Source organism: Taeniopygia guttata, chromosome Z (genome assembly GCF_048771995.1).
Source record: "Taeniopygia guttata chromosome Z, bTaeGut7.mat, whole genome shotgun sequence".
Classification (NCBI taxonomy): domain Eukaryota; kingdom Metazoa; phylum Chordata; class Aves; order Passeriformes; family Estrildidae; genus Taeniopygia; species Taeniopygia guttata.
This window is the reverse complement of record NC_133063.1, coordinates 51,100,228-51,120,647: the sequence shown is the minus strand read 5'-3', so window position 1 is coordinate 51,120,647 and position 20,420 is coordinate 51,100,228. Positions and strand designations below refer to the sequence as shown.

Here is a 20,420-nt window from a genome sequence, read left to right as displayed (position 1 = left end):
TAAAATTCTGGCTTTTTTGGGGGGTTCTGAAGGCTATGCAGACCAGCAGAGGAGACCCTATTCATTGGACAAATGGAAGACTGTTTGCTACAGAATACTGTTTATAGTGAGACAAAATGTAAAGTACTTCAAAAATACAGATATGTCAAATACTGTAATTCCATAACAAAGAATGTCTCGCAGAAGGTTTTACATTGCACTTCCTTACAGAAGCAAAAGCAAATACATGACTGTACTGATAAAAAGCCCTGTAGTCCTTATATGCAGGGTCTCTAAAATTACAGCTCCTCTTTAAAATGAGGCTAAAAATACCTGTTTTATGTAGTGTCACTGTGTTTTCCTAAGTATAACAAGAAATTGGAGAAGAATATTTACATCTCCATTAGGGGAAGAGTTAAAAGTACCACTGTTCTTTTCTTTTGTCATAATACAAATGAATGGCTTTGGGCACTGTTCCAGTGGCAGCATAAAATTTTAAATGCATGACAAATGTGTATTTTTCAGTTTTACATTACTGCTTTAAAATTAATCCCACTGATCTTTTGTAGCACTTAAAAATTCACTTTATCATTTTGTTATTTCTTTATAAAAATGTCAAGCACAAAAACTCTTTTCTAATAGATTTACTAAGATGATCTTTTTATGCTGTATTGTATGAATCATCAAAGTAACTTTGATGCTTACCAAATGTTATTTATTGTGCATAAACATAACTATATAGACAGGTTTTAATGAGGAGACCTCTTTCTTGGAAAGCTTAAAAGCAAATGGTGTTTGTTTATATTTTGTTTTCAGCAGAAATACAAATATTAGCATTTAGTGTTTACTTGTTGTTCATGTGTCCCTGAAAATTAAAAGCTAGCAAAGTTGAATAAAGTAACACTTTTTTACAAGAACTAAACTTCAGTTCTTCTTTTGTTTAAAGTTCAGCGTGCTCCTGCACGTCAGAGCTGTCTGTGGACCAATAATCAAGCTTTTTTTTTTCTATCTGGAGTTGAAAGGCTGCTTTTTACAACAGCAGTAATACTGATAGCATAGGCAGCATTTCTTAAATCTGATTTTGTATCTCTTTCTTCTGAGTTCCCATCATATGGAGTCCATATATTCATCTGTGCCATCAGAAGGATGAACTATCAATTTCTGTCAATGCAGAAGAAAAGTTGTGATTTTTCCAAATTAATTGGCATAATCCAGTATAAATATATTATCTGATATATTATAAACTGCTTATAAGATATTATAAACTATTTATAATATATTATAAACTACAACAGACTATGTAAACTGTGGTTTACCATGTCTTTAAAGTTTTAATATTCAAGTTGTGAGAGGTCTTCCCAAATATCATACCAATCCATATCATCACAGTTTTCCCATCTTACAGGAAAGCTTCTGTAAATGTAATAAAAGACTTTGGTTACTAAGGTGACCAATTTTCATAACTGACTGTACAGTCATAAACGTGAAATACACTCATGCTTTTGTGTACATGTACCTAAGTTTGAGGAGGTAGGTTCATCCTTGACCACTGTTAAGATAACTACAAGACAAATACAACTGTAATTCTTGGTGTAGCTGTTTTCTAGTATTGTAGCGACCTCTTATTTTAGATGGTCACACTTCTTTGTTTTTAATTTCACAGTTTCTCTGTTGAGGATTTGTATTTGTATTTTCCCAGCTGAACTCTTAAGAAAGGAGAAGCATCACTAACTACACTTACTTCTACTAATATTATGTTGTTTATGAGGTTATAGAAGCTCTTTCTTAGAGCAACTCTTGAAGTTTGGAGTTCATTTGGCTCCTTCTGCACATTTATTTATATGTTTTTATAACCACATGCCTATTACAGAAACTCTTTAATGTGGATAGTTTCAGTGTAGAGTTAGATCTGCATGTGAAATTACTACATTCTAATTTAAAGGCAGCAATACCAGTGATACTTCAAAATTCCAGTCATCCATTTTCTGTATTTCTTTAAACCATATCTGTCTGCTTTTACCTGTACTTATATCTGATGATGAAAGAAATGTGGAATAGGAAACCATCCAAAAAATTGTTTTTCCTCTTACCTTTTTAATAACAACATTGTTTTTTATATTTGAACTCTTTATTTGTGCCCTTGTTGCCAGGTACCTAGTTTATTAATGCATTTTTGTCTTTTCAGACACAATTATTTGGGGGTGAGGCTGCTATTGAACCAAGATGAGGGAAGATTGCTCCAATAAAGACGGGAGTAAAACATCTTTTGGCTTTGCTTAAATTAAATATATAATTTTTTTGTTGTTTTCAATTTTTATGAATAAGGTAGGCTTTAAAGTGTCCCATCTTTGTTTCTTCCTTGTTCTCCTTCTAGGCAATCCGTAGCTTCCAGGTATCCTTACACATCTTTCCAATGAACCCAGAAGTATGGAAAGAAGACCTTTCCTGGGCAAGAAAACTACAGGAACAGCAGAAGGCCACAAAGACTGAGTCAGTGCACGCACTGGCAAAAGGAGAGGAGCTTGTACAAGACTCAGTCCCAGACTATGACTTTGAAAGTGATGAAATTGTGGCAGTCTGTGCTGCCATTGCAGAGAAGGAGAAAGCTCTTTCAGCAGCTAAAACAATGGTGATTGTGTCTGCTTCAGGCACAGTAGAGACTGTTACCGAGCAGGACAATTGTTCTGCAGCTCCTGATGAAACCCTTTTCATCAGGGCCCGGTAGGGCAGCCTCATGGGTTGGCATGCCCATAGTTTTAAGAACTGCTGTTACTTACTGTATTTTGCTTGCTTTGTGCTTGTTCTTTTTTTTTTATTAAATGGTAGGATAGCCCACAAAAGTTAAAAAATTGAAGGTTTTCTTTTTTTTTTAAGTAAAAAAGCAATGACTGAGTTGTTGTTCCATCTGTACTTGCAAAAAGAAAGCCAAGAGTTGATTCTAAAAATTCCAAATTCTTACAAACAAATGTAATGTTGAAATGCTTAGCTGCATTCTAACAGCTGCTTTCATCTTTGTGTATTTCATAATTTTACAAGTTAATGTGTACATTTTCCCAGTAATTAGGAAAGTTTTATTTAAACTGTAAAAGTTCTGTGGTTTATCCCTAGCTGGCAACTCAGCCCCAAACAGCTGACTGCCTCCTGGTGGAATGGGGGGGGAGAATTGGAAGAGTAAAAGTGAAAAATCTTGTGGGCTGAGATGGATGCAGCCTAATAGGGAAAGCAAAAGCTGCACATGCAAGCAAGGAAAAACAAGAGATTCACCCAGCAGTTCCCATGGGAAGGCAGGTGTTCAGCCATCCCTAGGGAAGCAAGGCTACATGATGTGTGACTTGGGAAGACACGTAGAATATCCTCCCTTCCCCTATCTCCTTTCCTCAGTTCTGTGTATTGTGCTGTGAGATTGAATATCCCTGTCATCAGTTGGACTCAGCTGTTCTGGCTTATCTCTTCCAGCTTCTTGTGTAGCCCCAGTCTTCTCACTGGTGGGATGGGGTGAGGAACAGGAAAAGGCCTTGACCTGGTGCAAGCACTGCTCAGCAATAATGAAAACAACTTGCGTTATCAACACTTGCCAGCACAAAATCAAAATGTAGCCCCCTACTTGAAACTCTGAAGAAAATTAAATCTATCCCAGCCAAAACCAGCACAAAAGAAGGAATGTTTAAAAATTACTTCAGTCACTATGAAATGACATTATTTTTCTTCCAGTAAAAGTCTGAACTGTTTTCTGTTATTGACAGTCTTTGTTTTCATTAAGATTACTTGTTCTATGAGAAATTTTCCTATGAAGCAGGGATGGATTATTATTTTGTATGTCTGTGTGTGACAGATCTGATTTGTAGCCAAATCAAGTAGAAACCTTCATATTGCTTTCCTCAGTGAGTGAGTTAAACACTTTCTGATTAGATGAAAGGAAATTTTTACCAACCAAGGCCCAGAATGCTTAGTTACAACTAAATGTTTCACCAAAAGAAAGAACACTGTTTGTGACTGAAACTGGCCTTTCCTTATCTTGTGTGCTCTGCTAGAGACATCACCAAAAGTGGAATGGTGGGTGTAGAAGATATGGCTGAATTGTATCGTGTTTGGGGCTTTTTTTTCCTAGTGAGGCTAATCTGATAAAGGGAGTCAGTTTGCTTTTCCTAATCCTTATGACCTGCCATTAAAAGTATGCTCTTAGGGGAAAAAAGCCAGTTTTCCAGGACAGCACTGTTGGAGTCTTCCTTTTTGTCCTTTTTTGATTTTGGATGCAGAGGTGGGCAATGAGGCATACCCTAGGAAATTTTTTTTAATGTTGCTTTTTTTTCAGGGGAAGGTGGCAATTGGTTCCTCACACAGGCATTTCAAAGAAATTAAATCAAGCTATTTCTTTCATGTGCTCTGTGCTGAGACTGTTTTTATTTTATTGTCTTGGAGACATGGTAGAGATGATCATATCCAAAAATTAGTGGAAAAAATGGTCCACCGAGGAATTCCTGAAGAATTCAGTTTGGGAACATGTAATTTGTACATGATTTTGATAAAATTTTATATGATAATACATAGTTTTGTATACAAGTGAAACTTCTGCAATCAGTAATCTCTGCACTTTCCAAGTCTGATTTCTAATTTCAAAATAACACATTTTAAAAGAAAATAATGTTGCTTGAGAAGTATAATGTTTTTGCAGTGGAAAATGCTTGGCAAAAAAGCTATCTGAAGTAATACTTTCTGTTTATCTGATATCAGAATATATTTAAGAAGATACGCACAGTTTTTAAAAAATACTTAATTGCCCTGTTGTACTAAGTTTTAATTAATTTTTTGCAAGATTCTCCCTGAATGTTTTTTGTATTTCTGAATTTTTAGATCTGTGCTTGCATGAGCACACATTCACACAAAATCACACCTTTTACTATCTTCTGAGGATTCCAAATAATTAGAGCTACAGTGGCATAAATCATTAAGAAATGTAAAACATCATCATGCTACATTTTTATTTCTTCATTAAGTTCAGAATGATTTAAAAACGCTTACTGGATAGGCACGTGATTAAGATACAGTTTGATAGTTCAAATTTTTAGAGTTGAAGGATTTCTTAATCTTTCTCCTATCAACTTAATCTAGTCAGCTGTAGGAAGAGTTAGCGTGAGAGGGATTTGGGCAGATTTCTTCAAAGAAGAGATCTTCTCTGGCTGGAAAACGAGATGTGTAAAATGCTCTAGGGTACATTTTCATTTTGAAGGAGCTTGGCTGCATCCACCTCATCTTTTCTTTCTTTGGGCTTTGTAATTGCGTCAGTGTTCTGTCTTTACTCATACAGGAAGGACTGCTACCCTTCTCTTAGAGGCCTGTGTTATCACAGAATCTTTTTCCACTGAAATGATTCACAAAGTTCCTATTGACTTCAACGCTGCAGGGCCAGACTACTGGAGGGGTGTACATCTGCACCACCAGGCTGTGCCGCGCTCGAGGGCTGGTGGTTTCCATCTCATGTACTAAATGTGTTTTCCTTCTAATTAGATTAGGTTATGAATTCTAGGTATTGTCAGAACTAGGTATTGCCAGTGTTTTGTAAAGCAGTTAAGTTCCTGGGACACTCTTTTCAAACTGGAGAGAAGTTCAGATATTGATGATTTCAACATTGTTTTTGTACAGCATGCCATGTTTTGCATGTATGTAATTTTCTGGATCAGTTTGTGGTTTGAATAAAATACTGGCTTCTGCTGCTTAGTGATGCTGCTTATTCTTTGGGTTATAACAAAAATAAGTATTATTTCCCACTCCAGAATGTTCCTCATTTAGTAATTGGCTTTTGTCTCTGGTGAACATGTTAATTTATTTTAGTAAAAAAGAAAAGATATCTTGGGGAAAAATATTTAACAAAAGGTGGTGCTCAGAGCTTTTAAACCTTTCAGGGATATCCACATGAGATGGAGCAAAAGGAGATATTATCCAAAACAGGATATTAGTGAAATACACTCCCTCTTCGACATTAGAAAATGATTTTATTGTCTGTCATTAACATTAGTGGCAGTGACTGCAGCAGCTTTCATGTGTTTGCCTTCCATATGAATCACATAGTAAAATGCTAAACTGTTTCAAGAGGAAAGAACAAGAACAACACTGGGTTAGATGGATTAATTTTGCTTGATTAAAAAACCGACAGTTAAACATTCAGATATATTTTTCCCTTTGAGTCCCTTTGTATCCAGTGGAAAGAAATACACAGCCTCACAGGGCCACTCATATGCCTTGTTAGATAAGTATCAGAATGAGTTGAATCAGCCTCCCAAGGTGCCTAATTATTTCCCTTGACTACAAAGGAAGCTCAAGATGACTGACTGGCAGTTAACCTCAAATGCTGAAACCGAGCATGTGACTTCCACTCTGATAGATTGGAGATAATTACCTTTTAAAACCTTAAATGTACTGAGAGAAATAAATCCTTTCTGACAGTATTAGAGGGTAAAAAAGGAATAAAGATTGGATAACACAACAGTGACTCTTACGTGATAATACCTTAAGACACTGGATTTTAAAAGTAGTCATGGAGAGGGATAGAAAGCAAATGGAGAAGTTTACTCTAGGTTTAGAGATCAAGATCAGAGAGGTAGCACTGGAAACTTGCTTGCGCACACAAGGTAAGTTCCCTCCCAATCCTAAAACCAAGGGAGAGGAGGTAAAATACTAGCATTGAGATGCTATCTTTATTTTAATTTCACAGAATTGCTATAAAACTATAATAGACTGTAGTTAGGACTGGGGCACAGGAAAGCAGAAGCATGTGGACTTCGTTTGTTGACAGGTTGCAGGAACTATGTGTTTACTGTAGGTCACAGTCATATTAATATGGTGTTCCGAGATGTGCTGGAGTCCCTGGGCTGGTACCTCCAGAGGGGCTGATGGGCATGGGTGACTGCTGAATCCTGACAGGTGTGCTGCCTGGCAGGATTCAGGCTCTTAGGAAATCTAGGTGCTAGGCTAGGAGGTGTAAGGGTTGTAAAGGAAAAATGATCAAAAGGAAAGATTAGATGAGGGGATTGAGCTTTGGTTTCACAAAGCAGGAGATTCACTGAGTTTCTAGGTCTGTAAAGCTGGCAGGCCAACAAGAGAGCATGGGGTGCAAAGGCCTGGTGGTATTTGGTAGCTTTAATAGTAAATCTGCCTTAAGGGGACCAGGTTTGCTGTTGTGTCTGACAGCAAAAATAAAACCTCAAAAGCTTCCTGACTTAGGATGTTGGCTGTGCCATTTGAAGACAGCAGATCCTGGGCACTGGCACTGGGCCTGTAGTGCCAGTTCGGGTCAGGCAGCACTGGTGTTCCCGACAGCAGGAATGTGTGAGCCTGATTTAAAACAGCCAAAGCCCTCTGAGAGTACACCCTACACCCTTAACCGTTCAGAGTTGGAGAGATCCATTACCATGGATCAGAGATTCAAACTAATCTACCGATCTTCACAGAAACCACTGTCTGGTACAGATACTGGCTCTCATCCTGCCTGTGGTGGGTGGAACCTCCAAGCCCTGCCACAGGACAGGGGCTTCAATTGAGTTAGGGCTGGGGTTTGGGGTGTGGTTGCGGGGCTGGAGGTCAAAAGCAGCGTCTGTAAAGGGTTCAGCAAAGCCATGATCTGGGATGTGTGGGCAGGACAGACTGCTGGAAGGGAGGGAGGGAGACTGCTGGTCACAGGACTAGCAGGGTGGACAGAGTTTGAGAGATACAAGTTTGGTATGAGAAATTTTTGATTCAGTACATTTTCTGTAAACATGGAGGAATGGAGAATGTGGATGGTGATGTGAAAGGCCATTCTGAGGGAATATGGAACTCTGGGGTTTGGGTGAGATAGGGGAGATATTTATGTGTGAGAAAGGAAACCCTTTTGTATACATGGAAACTAGTCATAATACCTAGCAAGAAAATAACCTTTTAACCTCCATATAGCAAATTAGACTCTTCAAACTTGCAGCCTCATTTTAGACTTGTTAAGTCAGAGAGGCCAAGGAATGTTGTTCATTCCTTATAATGTGCCTCTGGTCAGCATTGTAAGGAGCTAAACCTGAGTGGGACTGTGAGGCAGGTGAGAGAGATGTCTCTACTGTCACCCTAAAAAAGGCATACTTGCCCAGTCCTTCTGCCCAACTGCTCCTGAACACTCATCTGTGTTTGCAACAAGACAACAGAAGGGCTCCAATTTTGCATTTGTGCACTGCCATGGAGCTGTGGCCGGCAATCCCAGTATTTGCTCAGAAGACTTCGTGGGCCATTTGGGAATCATGGAATTCATTTCTGAGGGAGTTCATGTTAATAATGAGTCTAGTCCACTACTGACACGTTGTGAATGCTGGGGGCAGGAGGAGGACCTCAGGCCTATTGTGCTTGCCAAAGGAAGCTACTTAAGATGATCTATTCTTGCTTAAAGTTCTTTCAGACCGTGTGTAGTTCTCATCAGTAATGATGACAAGGAGTAATAAAAGTATGTTAATGAAGTAATTTTTAAAACAGTGAATCCCTGCTTATTTAAATACTAAAAACACTATAGATCCTTGATTCTGTCATTGCATAAAGTACCAATAATATTGGTGTGCTGCTGTGGGCCAGCTGCAAAGGTGTGGTTGCATCTTGGTACATGTGGTGTTTTCTGCCTATGGCAGTCCCACCTTCCCGCTCTGCCAGGTGCTATTTCCTGCCTTGGGAAGTATGGTGAGTCTGTTCTATTTGTTGGTCACTAGCAACAGACCATAGTGAGGTGGTTTAATTGCAAAGAATTCAGGCAGATCTTTATCTGTAGCTGCAGTAGGAGCTTGGGTAATACTATTCTCTAGCTCAACTGGTGAAAAGTGGCTGTTGCTGCTGCAAATATTTGTGTACAGATTTAAGTTCACTTTCTATATGTATGAAGGCAAATAAGCTCAACTACCCTGTTAAAGGAAAATGTCTTTGTTCAAATAAAGAATTTCTGTGGCTCTGTGTCAGTGCTCTTTGAGATAGTTTTGAAGACTGCTGCTTCTTGCCGATGATGATCAGGCTGTGGTGTTTTGGAAACTTGCAGGACAACGTATGTTTTGGCAGTAACTGAGTGCAAAGCATTCCAAGATGGGAGGCTTGTTAAGGCAAGGAGTTGGCACTGAATGGCAGACTCATATAGACATCTGAGATCAAGCAGAACATTTCCATTTAATTGTGATCCCCAAAGTTGCTTTTGTTGGTACAACTGCTTAAACATATCAACATTAAGGCTCAAGATTTTCATTACAATGTAGCATTCACATAAAAACACTTTAAGCAGCATAACATACTTTGTATTTGACAAAACGTCCCCCAAATATCTGTACAGAATTATTTTAATACACAGTATTTCTGGAACAAGATCTAACCCTTACAACATAAAACACAAAACTCCTTTTTGTCAGTGGTTAACAGCTGGTTTTGGTGATGTGTTTGTCATCAAAACTGTAGCAACAAATGCTTTTCAAGGTGTTTAAGACTGCTATATAGTTCTATATAAGCTATACTTTAAATTAAAATTCTGCTTCCATGGTTTCATACATTTATTTGATGGCGTATCAGATTACACAGTCATAATATTCTATTTACTATTTAAAGTAAAATGATAAATGTTATGAAAAAATACCTTTATTACATCAGTGATGATTTAACTAAAGTGAATATTAAGACTATTAACCGGGAGTTGAAAGTTTCGGGCCCTGATATTGAAAGCACTTCTATATGTCCTTAACTTTATATGTAAGGAGTCTCCCTGGCAGCAGAGGGACCACTCTGATGGGCAATGTTAAGTGTGTGCCTAAGGTGTGCAGACTGTGGGCCAAAGTACTCAGAGAGGTGCACATGTGTTACACAGAAAAACGTTCTCAGAACATAAATAAAATCTGATTTTTTTAGTATATACATATACTGAAAACTAATATTCTTAACTGGAAGGATGTGTTTTCTTTTTCTCTTAGAAAGGCATATATTCCCATTTCACTCAGAAAGTGCTTATGTATTCTCAGCTCGAGAATTATCTCATCAGCTGTGAATCTAGCATGAACAAGAAATCTAAGGTAAGAATGCCTTATCAGCAGGAAATACTGAGGGAAGAGAAGGCTGGCAATCATTTCTGTACACCTTGTATTCCTAACAAACCTTCTCATAGAGAAGAATACACTTTTAAATATTTTCTATCCTGACATATATACAATAATAAAAATTCACATTTTCATGCTTTAGTGAGACACTTTAAAATCCTACTGCAGGCAGCTCTCAGAGTAGCTGTGTCCAGTTCCTAGCAGCTGCCTCATATTCAGCTCTAGTACCAGAAGCTTAAATTCTTGATAGCTGAGCAGCCATGGGGAAGGAGCAAGAACAATTCTACCAGACTTGGAAAGGGAAAGAAAAAAAAAAAAAAAAGCAAGTGATGGGGTCTTTCTATTTCCAGAGGCACAGTAGCTGTCCTGTGTCCTACAAGACAAGGCAGTTCATGTTTCCAGTCCCATCAGACCTGCTTTATACCATTTCCGATGCAGGGCCCAAGTGCAATGTCTGTGCCACACAGTCCTCAGTAGTCTAAAGGAAATGTACCCATCACACAGCAAGAGAAAAATTAGCCCTTTGAAGCACAGCTGAACCCCTCTTCCCACGAATAGGCAGAACACCTATCTATTGCACCAGTTTTTCCAATGTACCAGGAAGTATCCCCAGGGTTGATGCCTTTCATGGCTATCTATATGCACTTTTCTGACAAATTCAATGTCTCTGTGGGGAAGGTGACCTGGAGAGGGCCACTCTTGGGTGCAGAGCTGGCCCCGCCACCAGAGCTGATTTCGCTCACCAGGAAGACGCTCTCAGAGTCGTGTCCCTGTGAGGAGTCTGAGGTGTCGGAGCTCCGCAGTGTCCTTACGGAGGTGGTGTCAGACTGAGCCGAGCTGGCGCTGGGGCCTGGGAGAAGCACACGGCCCCCGACACTGCTCTCGCTCAGCTCTGGAGGGTACAGCAGCGTCTGGGAGGTGCTGCTGATCTCCCTCAGCTCGCGCGAGATGAAGGAGGGCGACTGGCTGGACACGGCAGAGGAGGTCCTGCGCCCATCCACACAGTTGAAGTTGCCCCCTGAGTGCTGCCTCCGAGCCCCTCCAATGCGGCAGAAGAGGCATTTGATCTTCTCGATGGCTTTGCTGAGCACAGTCTTGCGGAGGAGGATGTAGATCCACGGGTCCAAAATGGGGTTCACTGAGGCAATGCGGATGGCTTGCAGGTCAGGGTTTTGCCTGACATCTTCCACCGATGCAGGCCGGTACAGCTGGTTCACAAAGACACGGACCTACCCAAGGAGAAGGGGGAAAAGGAAGACACGATTATCTAATTGCATCAGGATAGAAAAGCTTACTTCAAAGCAGAGATCTAGATCTGCAGATGTAAGCTACGACAGAAGAGCAGGCTGGCAAAGTTAGGTATCTCAGATTGGCAGCCATGAATTAGTTTATGGAAACAGCAAAATAAAACCAGATGAAAATTGTACCACCTTTGCTTGTTACATGTAGAAAAAGACTGGGTTTTTCTCTCTCTTTCACCTCGTATGTAATCCCTGAACCTCCAAATTTTGGCTGGTGTCTTTAAAATTTTCCAGGAACAAAGATGTAGACCTGAATCCTGCTTCCTTGGTACACATCAAGCCTCATGCAACCTGCAAATAGGTAACTGACTGGGGAGACCTGACCAGTTCCTCTAGCAATAATCACTTAGAAATGAACTGAAACACATGATAATCCATGTACATGAGACTCTGTAAGCAAGTCCTGAGTTGTCAGTTCCCAAGTTTAGAAATGTATTTTCCTGGCACCTGTCCTTACTGGAACTGTTTATATAACTGCAAGTGTTTGCTTGCTGCAGCATGGTTTAGAAAAACAGAAACGTAAAAAAAAAAAAAAAGGGGAAGAAAACCCCAAAAAGACAGGTCGCCCAGCTAGGAGATTTTTAACAGGCCAAGATATTGAGATTATTTCAGCACTGGACTACACTGTTCTCCTACACAAGTCAGTATTTTGGCTTTACTTACAAAAATACTGACAAAGTGGTCAAGAGTTTAAGATGTTGAAGTTGATGTGTGAAGTGACTATTTAATTAGCGATTCTAGTTTATCATGCACAAATTTTAAAACTGAAGGGCCCTGTCTTCTACACAGAAATGTATTCTTTAGTTTACTCTGCTAGTTTCTTCTTCAGCTGGTATCTTTCCTTGTTTAGAAACCACTCTTGTAAATACTGCTGTAAGGCACAGTCCAAAATGGCATAAATTGTTGTGTTGATTAGTCTCAAATAGCTCTTCTCCATTTTAGCAAGACCTAAGCAGTGTCCAGTTAGAGAAAGGCTTAGGAAAGCCACTGAAAAGTGAATAATGGAAGATTTTATTTTCTTCAGGTTTCTTACAGTAAGTCAAAATAAATCCCTTAATTATATTTTTATCTGATACGTAAAAATCTAGTAGCAAAATTACGAGGTTTTTAGAATCTCATCCTTGGCTCCTGAAATGAAGGCCTTCCTAGCTATGAGGTTACAGTCATGGAGGCAAGCAAGCATTTAAATAAATGAGCCAAATTAGAATAGCCCTCATAAGTAATTTTTTTACATGTCCTTCACGTGAAGCCATCCAAATCTCAATTCTTGAGAAATTTTCTTGCAGGAGGGCAATGTGGTGGCATTCAGCCCTGTCAATATTCAGAGATGGAATATTCTCCAAAGCTTTCAGTGGTATGTTTAGAATAACACAGAGTCCCTCTGTGGAAGCCCTCTGCCTGCAGTCTCTCTCAAATGGACTGTCAAACTGAAGATTGAGTATACTTCCTTTCTTAGTACTTTTCTCTTGGTTTATGGGTAACCTAGTGAACTCAAGGTACGGGAAAATGTTGAATTTAAAAAGAAATATAGTGATGCCAGTTTTATCCACAGTTACTTTTCTAAGGATTTATAACACTGCAGATGTCTTTCTGACTACTAATTTCTTGGCCTTAGTGATCTGTTTCATTCTGGTGCTTCAAAGAGTATTCCTATGCATGATGAACTTATATTTATGGCTTTTGAAAAAAAAAATTGTTAAGAATCTTTCCTCCTTTTTTTAATATTTGGCTTTATTTTAAACTATTTTAGACATAATTTTATTTTTCATCATTAATTTTATTTATAAATAACTCAATAATAATTTTATTTATAAGATCGTAATTTTGTTATTTTATTTTATTATTCTGACTGTTTGTTCTGTAAGCAGCTTTCCCTATTTGTGTACGATTTAAGTTCACGTTTAAGTTTCCCTATTTATGCTGTAAATAAAGGACTCGTAAATAAATTATTGATAAATAAGTTGTTGCTCCCCGGCAAGGCCGCTAGATGGCGCAGCTGCCCCGCGGCGGGTGCGGATCTCTGCGCAGTATTTGCGTGTGCGCGGATAATGTGAATTACATGTACGAGGTGTGTGTGTGCGTATGTACAACAGGTATGTGTTTATGTGCATGATGCGTGCACACGTACAGCAGGTGTGTGCATTTGTGTAATATGTATGTGTGTATGTCTATAAAGTGTAGATATGTATAATGAGTATATGTCCATAGGTATAATATGCATATATATGTACATGTATAATGTGTAGATATATATAATGTCTATGTGTGTATATGTGTAGTGTGTATAACAAATCCACCCAGACCACATGGAAACCAGAAGGCATACTTTGAAGAAAGCTGAAGAAATACGCAGTTCTACTTGGAGACCTAGCCTACTTTTTTTTTTTTTTTTTTTTTCACTCGGAGCTGTAGTTACACGTCAGTGATTTAATAGTCGGATTGTTCTTTTGATAAGCAGCACGTGAAATTGAGGTACCTATTCCACCTCTATCTGCTACCTGGCAGACTTTATGGAAAGACAAAAATGTCTCCCAGTGTTCACTCTGTGGCTGAAAAGGATTATTGCTAATGGTACAGGACAGCTCGTTTTATGCTCCCTGCATGCTGTATTTCCTTTTGACAGCTACACAGCATGTGGAGGTTAACGATTCACAGAGTGAACCTAGTCAGTGAAAACTCCGATTGTACAAAACTGTTTCTACTTCCCAGCAGAGTTCCATAGAAAATGAATTCCCCAGAATGTCATATGTATTTATCAGTTCAGACCTATTGTTGTCTTACATTAATCACAATAGAGTAAAAATTTACCCGTGTAGGAACATAAGTTCTATCCTTCTTTACTTATTGGTGAAACAACATTTAGTAAAGAATCACTTAAAATTACAGCAAGACATGTACCCTCTTTTGGCTACAAGTCCCCTGCTGCAGAAGGTAACATGATAAAAGGTATTGCTGGTCATCTTCTCAGCAAGTGCAAGTAAGTGGAATGCGCTGCTAAGTAAATTATCTAATCTGATGTTTGGATTTGTGCAATTTGAAATCCTAACTAAAAAAGGAAGCAAACTAGAACAATTCAGGTCTCTAAAAAATAGGATTTGTATATTAGGTTTGCAGCTGTAGAATTCAGACAACATATCTTAAGAGTACTAGCAGTGAATTTGCAATTAAGAACTACACAGCTCTAAGGTACATCAAGTCCATGCTCCAGACAGGCACTTTTAAGATCAGAGTTCCTTGTGCTGTTTGCGCTTTTCCTTTTTACTAACTACAGATGCAAGTCATGATTTCTAATCCTATGAGGCATTATAAAGTGACTTTTATAGTTACAGTCACACTTGTAATTGTTTCCACAGCTTCCACCTGCCCTCAAAATCTCCCCACATGCTGATATGATAAATTAAAAAAACATATGGTAGTAAGCAGGAACAAGTTTTGCAGCTCCACAAGCCAATAACCTTTGCCCTTCAAGGTCTTACTGTCTGCTTGGTGACTACTGCCAAAAAATCATGCCTGACACCTTGCAGGTGGTCACGGACAGTCCCTGATACTGAAAAGCTGAAACTAGCCAAGCCAAGCCAATTAGATCAATTAAATATCAAGTTAGACAATCCTAATAATTTCATGCAATTAACAAGATGTACACCCTGAAACATTACATTTTATTTTTCATATCACCACAATTTAACAACAATGTTCAGTGGTCAGAATGAGAAAAAGATCACACACTTAAAATTTTTAGGAGTATCTGACAGACTGCTGGAGTGAATTCAAGACTTTGAGTAGTGTGTGCCCATTTATTCTTGAAACAGCTTGTTGTTTTTAGAAAGGCTAGATAAAATTTTCTGCTCTCTTCTTGATAAAATCTCTTCTAATATAACTTATTCCATACATTTTACACTATTCAATTCTCATTTCTAAAAAGCTCAAAATATTTTAAGAGATGACATAAGCCCTGTGGAGCCAAGACACGAGTCAGCACATAAGTTACGTGCTTTTCTTACTTAATTTTTAAACTATTGTCAGATTCATGTCTTTCACACCCTCTTCTGCACATTGAGAACACACCATTTTATATAAAGTTTCCTTCAAAAATCTATTTTTCATTGATCTTTTCTTCCTTGATATACTTGATCAGCCTTCTCTCAAGTTCATTTAGCATTTTGCATAACCCCCCATAATTTTGTTACAGCACTTGTTACCTTAAACTTTTGCAATTTTATCAATAATCACTAAAACCCTAAACTACCCTATGTGCAAATCATATGATGAAGCATTTCATTAATAAAACCTGCTGTTATCTGTGACTCAGTTATTTCAGGCTTGTTTAGTATTTCAGATCTGGAAATTTTTTTCTATCAAACCATAATAAGTGGCTCCTGTTGGATTGACCCCATCTGCTATCTTACTATCTTATGAAAGTGTTTGCTCTAAAATGTTAGAGGTTTATGTGTCTCTTTCAGAAGTTGCTTTTCTTTGACTTACTTGATGGTTCATTGAGCTGAAATCATCAGTGGGAAGTCAGCTCATCAAAAGAGAACTTAAGTCACAAAGCACCCTCTGAGCCTGCTTTGTGTATCTGAATCATGCTGGCACCACTTTTATGCCTCTTTATGACTGCCAGGCTGACCTGAGGACTCCTTAAAACTCCTCCGAGTCATGAAAATATAAGTCTATTAGCATATATTAGTCTATTAGTCTATATTAGTAATCTACCTACTTTGCCTAGTGGCTCTTTCTAGGGATTTATACTACAAAGGTGTCACTTCTCTGAGTTTCCCCATTCTTAACCTCAGTGTCCGTGCAGCCAGAGGGCTTAACACAGCAGCATCATGTTCACCATGGCACAAAGCAGCACAAGTGGCTGTGGCTTATTCCCGTAGAGGGAGGCAAAAGACTTTAAAAAGCTACTTAACAATGAGGAAATTTAACCACACTGGACACTGTGATGATGTGTACATATGTGGTTATTTGGGTTTATTTTTTAGAAAAAGCTTCCTTTTATTTTTAGTCATCTATCTAAATGAAATGAGAGTTTCTTACGTCATTTTAGATAAAGAAAATACATACTGCTTTAGCAGGTAAAAGCTAACTTATGTGAACATTGCCAAGGTAACACTCTGACTTTGTATGAAAGTGAAATCAAGATCTATGAGAGCTTTACAACTTTTATCACCTGCACCTTCACATACTTCTGCTATATACAAGTTTTTCACCAGCTACTGTTTAAATAATAAACCTTTTGCCTCACCCAGGTTCATTAATTTTAACTCTCAACAATCCTGTTCACTTTCTGGTAAACCCTCCCTCTTGATTCCTGCCCCTTTTTCCTGAAGTATTATTTAAAAGACTGCCTAGGTGCAAATGGATATTTCATTTTGCGTTTCACATTCAGACTTCTCAGCACTCCTCTATCTGCTTTGCTACAGGATAAGGCTTGGCTTGTTTTCTGAAGCTGCTTAAGTCCACCACATCATGACACTGTATTTAATTCAGAGAACTTGTTCTCTGCATTTACCAAGCACCTCTTTTGAAAATGCGGTATTTTTTCTCTTGTGAAGTAGCTGTTTTGATGATTAATCAAATTAAGTACTGTCACCCCCCAGTACTGTCAGGGTTTCGGCCACCTGATGCATCCCGGTGCAGTGAGTCCGCTTACCCCTGTCGTTTCTGGAGCTGGACTGCAGGGCAGGCTGGCACAGTTCCTCTGTCTAAGGCATGTTCTCCTCCTGGGGACACCCCGTGTGCAGCTCAGGCAGCACCGGCTCAGTCACGCCCTGCCACCACCCCAAGTGACAATGCCGAAGGAGAGGAGATGGCCTTTGCTAACGGCTGGGACCCTGGTGCTGCAGCACAGCCACTCTTCACTAGCTCCTGTTTGTCAGTAATGGGGCAGCAATGACCAACCCTGCCATTACAGCTTCTCTGAGCAGGGGGACAGACTCGCTGACACCCGAGTCCTGTTCACATGCACTTCTCCAAACTTCCTTACAGCGATATACATACACTGTTTTGCATCTCCAGATGGCCAGCTCAATTTGACATACATGGCACCCCCTCTCTATGACAGGGATCACCCTACTGACAAGAAACCTCCTTTAAAGAGTCCTTCTAAAAACAACTTCTGTCTGACAGCCACTGCTTTAGTCCCTACACTGTGTTTTGTAAGATGGCAAATAGGGCAAGCCAACTATTTGTTTAATGTCTCTGAGCCAGACTAGTACAGGATTTTTGACAAGCTTTATTACGGCTGTTGGCAAGCAAGAACTCCGCCTCTAGCTGGTGGACTTGGGATTTTTTGTCTTCCTGAAGATAAGGTGGAGGAATAGAAAAAGTAGATCCTGTGTGTTCAATTTAATAATGCTAATTGTATCAACCTTTTCAGAAAAAGAGCAAACAGTTAGTTGTAATGTTTGACATTTCAGCGTGATCTCAAGGTTTACATGGGCCAGATTCCTCCAACATTCATTTCACTGAGCAATACACCAACAGGTGGTTCCACTGAGTTCACTCCTCCCACTGTGTGGGGAACTCTTGAAAGGATGCCTGTGTGGGATCTACCCCAGAGATGGTGCATGAATCCCTGAGGAGTGGAAGCTCAGGTTTTGGTTGCGAAGAACTCTGTGCATTGCTACTGCCAAGTGAACACAACTCTGTCCTCCTTTTGCACATCAGGGACTCTTGCACCCAACAGCAACAGCATGCACATTTTAAAGACACACTGAACAGTCAGAAATGCAGGCCAGCCCCAAGCCTCACTTAACACAAATTAATTTTGCAGGTGGACTTTAAAGTGCCTTTAGCACTCAGGATTTTACTATGTAGATTCCAGTTGAACAGTGAAATGATTGAGATTTTTGGCACTCTATTTTACTCAAGTAAAGGACTCTAGAACTTAAGATAAGCTTTCTTTTTGTGAAAATGTAAATTTACCCAACTTTCTCTTATCATGCATGTATGCTAACAGCCATTGAGTTATTGTAACAAATTGTGACATCAACTATAGGTGCCACAAATAAGCCTTTATTCCAACAGGAACCTGTTTGACAAACAGACTAGGAGAAGAAAAGATTCTGCAGTAAGGGTGATGGAACAGAAGAAGGGCTGCATGATGTTACTCACCACCAGAGGAATGGAGCAGATGACCACGACCAGGGAAGTGGCAATGAGCAGAATAACCATCTGGATTTCTGCTCCAGCCATCCGACGGAAGCTCCGGCGTCTGCGAAAGTCAGATAAACGGCTGGAGGTGGTGTCTGTCCCCAAGGACGTGCGTCGCATGAACTGGCGGTGCATGCGAATGAGGGCCACGCACACCAGGATGTTGCAGATCACAGTCACCAGGATCAGGAAGGAGCTGAAGCCCGCGTACATATAGGAATATGCGGCATGAGTGGACACCTTTGTTCGCCAGTCTATGAAACACCAAGTGTAAGGGTACTGCAAAGTAGATTTGCCGAGCCCCATGCTGGGGAGGGCGCAGAACAGCACGTTGGAAGCATAGATGGCAAAGAGCGTGAGTCCTGCCAGCTTCTTGTCTACGTAATGGTTGTAGAAATAGGCATGGTTGATGGCCAGGTACCTCTCTATAGACATGGCGCAGATAATGCTGAGGCCAGAGAGCCCAAAGAAGAGGAGGATGAAGGAGCTGTACTCACACAGTGCAGCTCCTCCTGGCCATTGGTTCTGCAGGTAAGTGGCAATTGTGACCGGACTCACCAGGCAGGTCCCCAAGAGATCTGTGACTGCCAGTCCACAGACCAGTGTGTAGAAAGTGGTCTCCTTCTGCTCCTTCCTGGACTTGCAGAGCACCACGATGGCTATGAGGTTGCCCACCACACCGAAGATGAACATGACAGTGGGGATAGTGGGGGGCTTCCCGCCTTCGGCCCCGCTGGCAGTCCCGTTGGCAGAGCCGTTCGCAGGTGGCATGGTGGTGGGGTCGAATGACATGATACCCACGCTGCAGCTGGCGAGCTGAGAGACGGCAAGATCGGGTCCGAAAAGAAAAAGCCGAGAAGGGGAGGAGAGAGGGTAGTATAGTGCGAAAGTAAAAGTTCAAATGCGCGAGAAGTTTTCTTTAAAAAAAAAAAAAAAAAAAAAAAGAAGCGGTGTGCTTCAGTTAAAGAAAGAAAAAAAAGTCCTAAAATGAGGCCGAACCGGGGTGCCGTCCGTCAACCACCGACCGCAGCCGAGAGAGCCGGGGCTGCCTCTTCCTGACGCAGCGCTCCGCGCCCAGCCCGGAGGGGGATCGAGGCGGCCCGAGAGGAGCCGCCTCACCGCCTCTCGCACCGACGCCGGGGAGCGCTCAGCGTGGCGCTGGGGCAGCGGCTCCAGGTGTCCCCGGGGCGGCGTGAGAAGGTGCCGGAGCGCGGTGGCCGTAGCTCATCCCCCGCCGCCGGCCGGCGGTGCGCTGCGCTGCGCGGAGCAGAGCGGCGCCGGGTGCGGGGCGCGGGCACCGTCTCCGCTGCCGCGGCGCTCCCGCCGAGTTTCGCCGCGGAGGGCGGGGGCGGCCCGGGCCGCTCCGCCGCCGCTCCCCGCCCTCTCGCCCCATTGGCCGCGCCGGGCAGGGCAGGTTGCGCGGGGCGGGGGCGGCGGGGCCGGAGGCGGCGGGGGCACCTGTGCGTGCGGCCGGCCCCAAGGCGCGGCCCCCGCGCCCCTCTGCCCCTCGGGTGCGGCCGGCGGCAGCGCGGGCTGCTCGCTCCGAAAGGGCCACGGCGCTGACGGCGTTGGCCGCGGAGCTGGGCTGGCGCTTGCCCGGCCCGCCGTGCTCCAGCGTAGGACCCGGGGAGGGGTCCCGCTGTCCGTGTGCCGGGCCGAGCCCGTGTCACCCCCACGGCCGCCGGGCCGCGCATCACAGAGTGGCGCGGTGCGACGGGGTGATGCCGCACAGGACGGGCGGCAGCCGATGCTCCGGCATCAGGGCGGCATGTCCCGCTGCCAGAGGGCAGATCTGCTATACTGCCTGTTTCTGGCCTCTGTTAGTGTGGGTACCGAGCACAGGAAGTGTGTGTGTGTACGTTCAAGGCACGTATATATGTGTCTGTACCGAGAATTTGTTCGGTCTTGTCTG

At 41.4% G+C, this 20,420-nt stretch overlaps 2 protein-coding genes across 2 annotated transcripts in view; one reads left to right on the top strand and one right to left on the bottom strand.

Moving 5' to 3' along the window:
- TTC33 (tetratricopeptide repeat domain 33) overlaps positions 1 to 5,694 on the top strand; it is a 44,032-nt gene extending 38,338 nt beyond the window's left edge. The window contains exon 5 of the mRNA XM_002195972.7: positions 2,354 to 5,694. Coding sequence (XP_002196008.1) covers positions 2,354 to 2,704 — 351 coding nt within the window. The 3' untranslated portion in view covers positions 2,705 to 5,694. The remainder of the gene's footprint in view (positions 1 to 2,353) is intronic.
- Positions 5,695 to 9,119: 3,425 nt separating this feature from the next.
- PTGER4 (prostaglandin E receptor 4) lies at positions 9,120 to 19,452 on the bottom strand. Its single transcript, XM_012577596.5, has 2 exons — positions 18,470 to 19,452; positions 9,120 to 11,278 (listed from the first exon to the last, which is right to left on the bottom strand). Exons 1-2 carry the CDS (start codon positions 19,298 to 19,300, stop codon positions 10,685 to 10,687), a joined length of 1,425 nt encoding a protein of 474 aa, XP_012433050.5. The 5' UTR covers positions 19,301 to 19,452; the 3' UTR covers positions 9,120 to 10,684.
- Between the last annotated feature and the right edge of the window lie 968 nt (positions 19,453 to 20,420).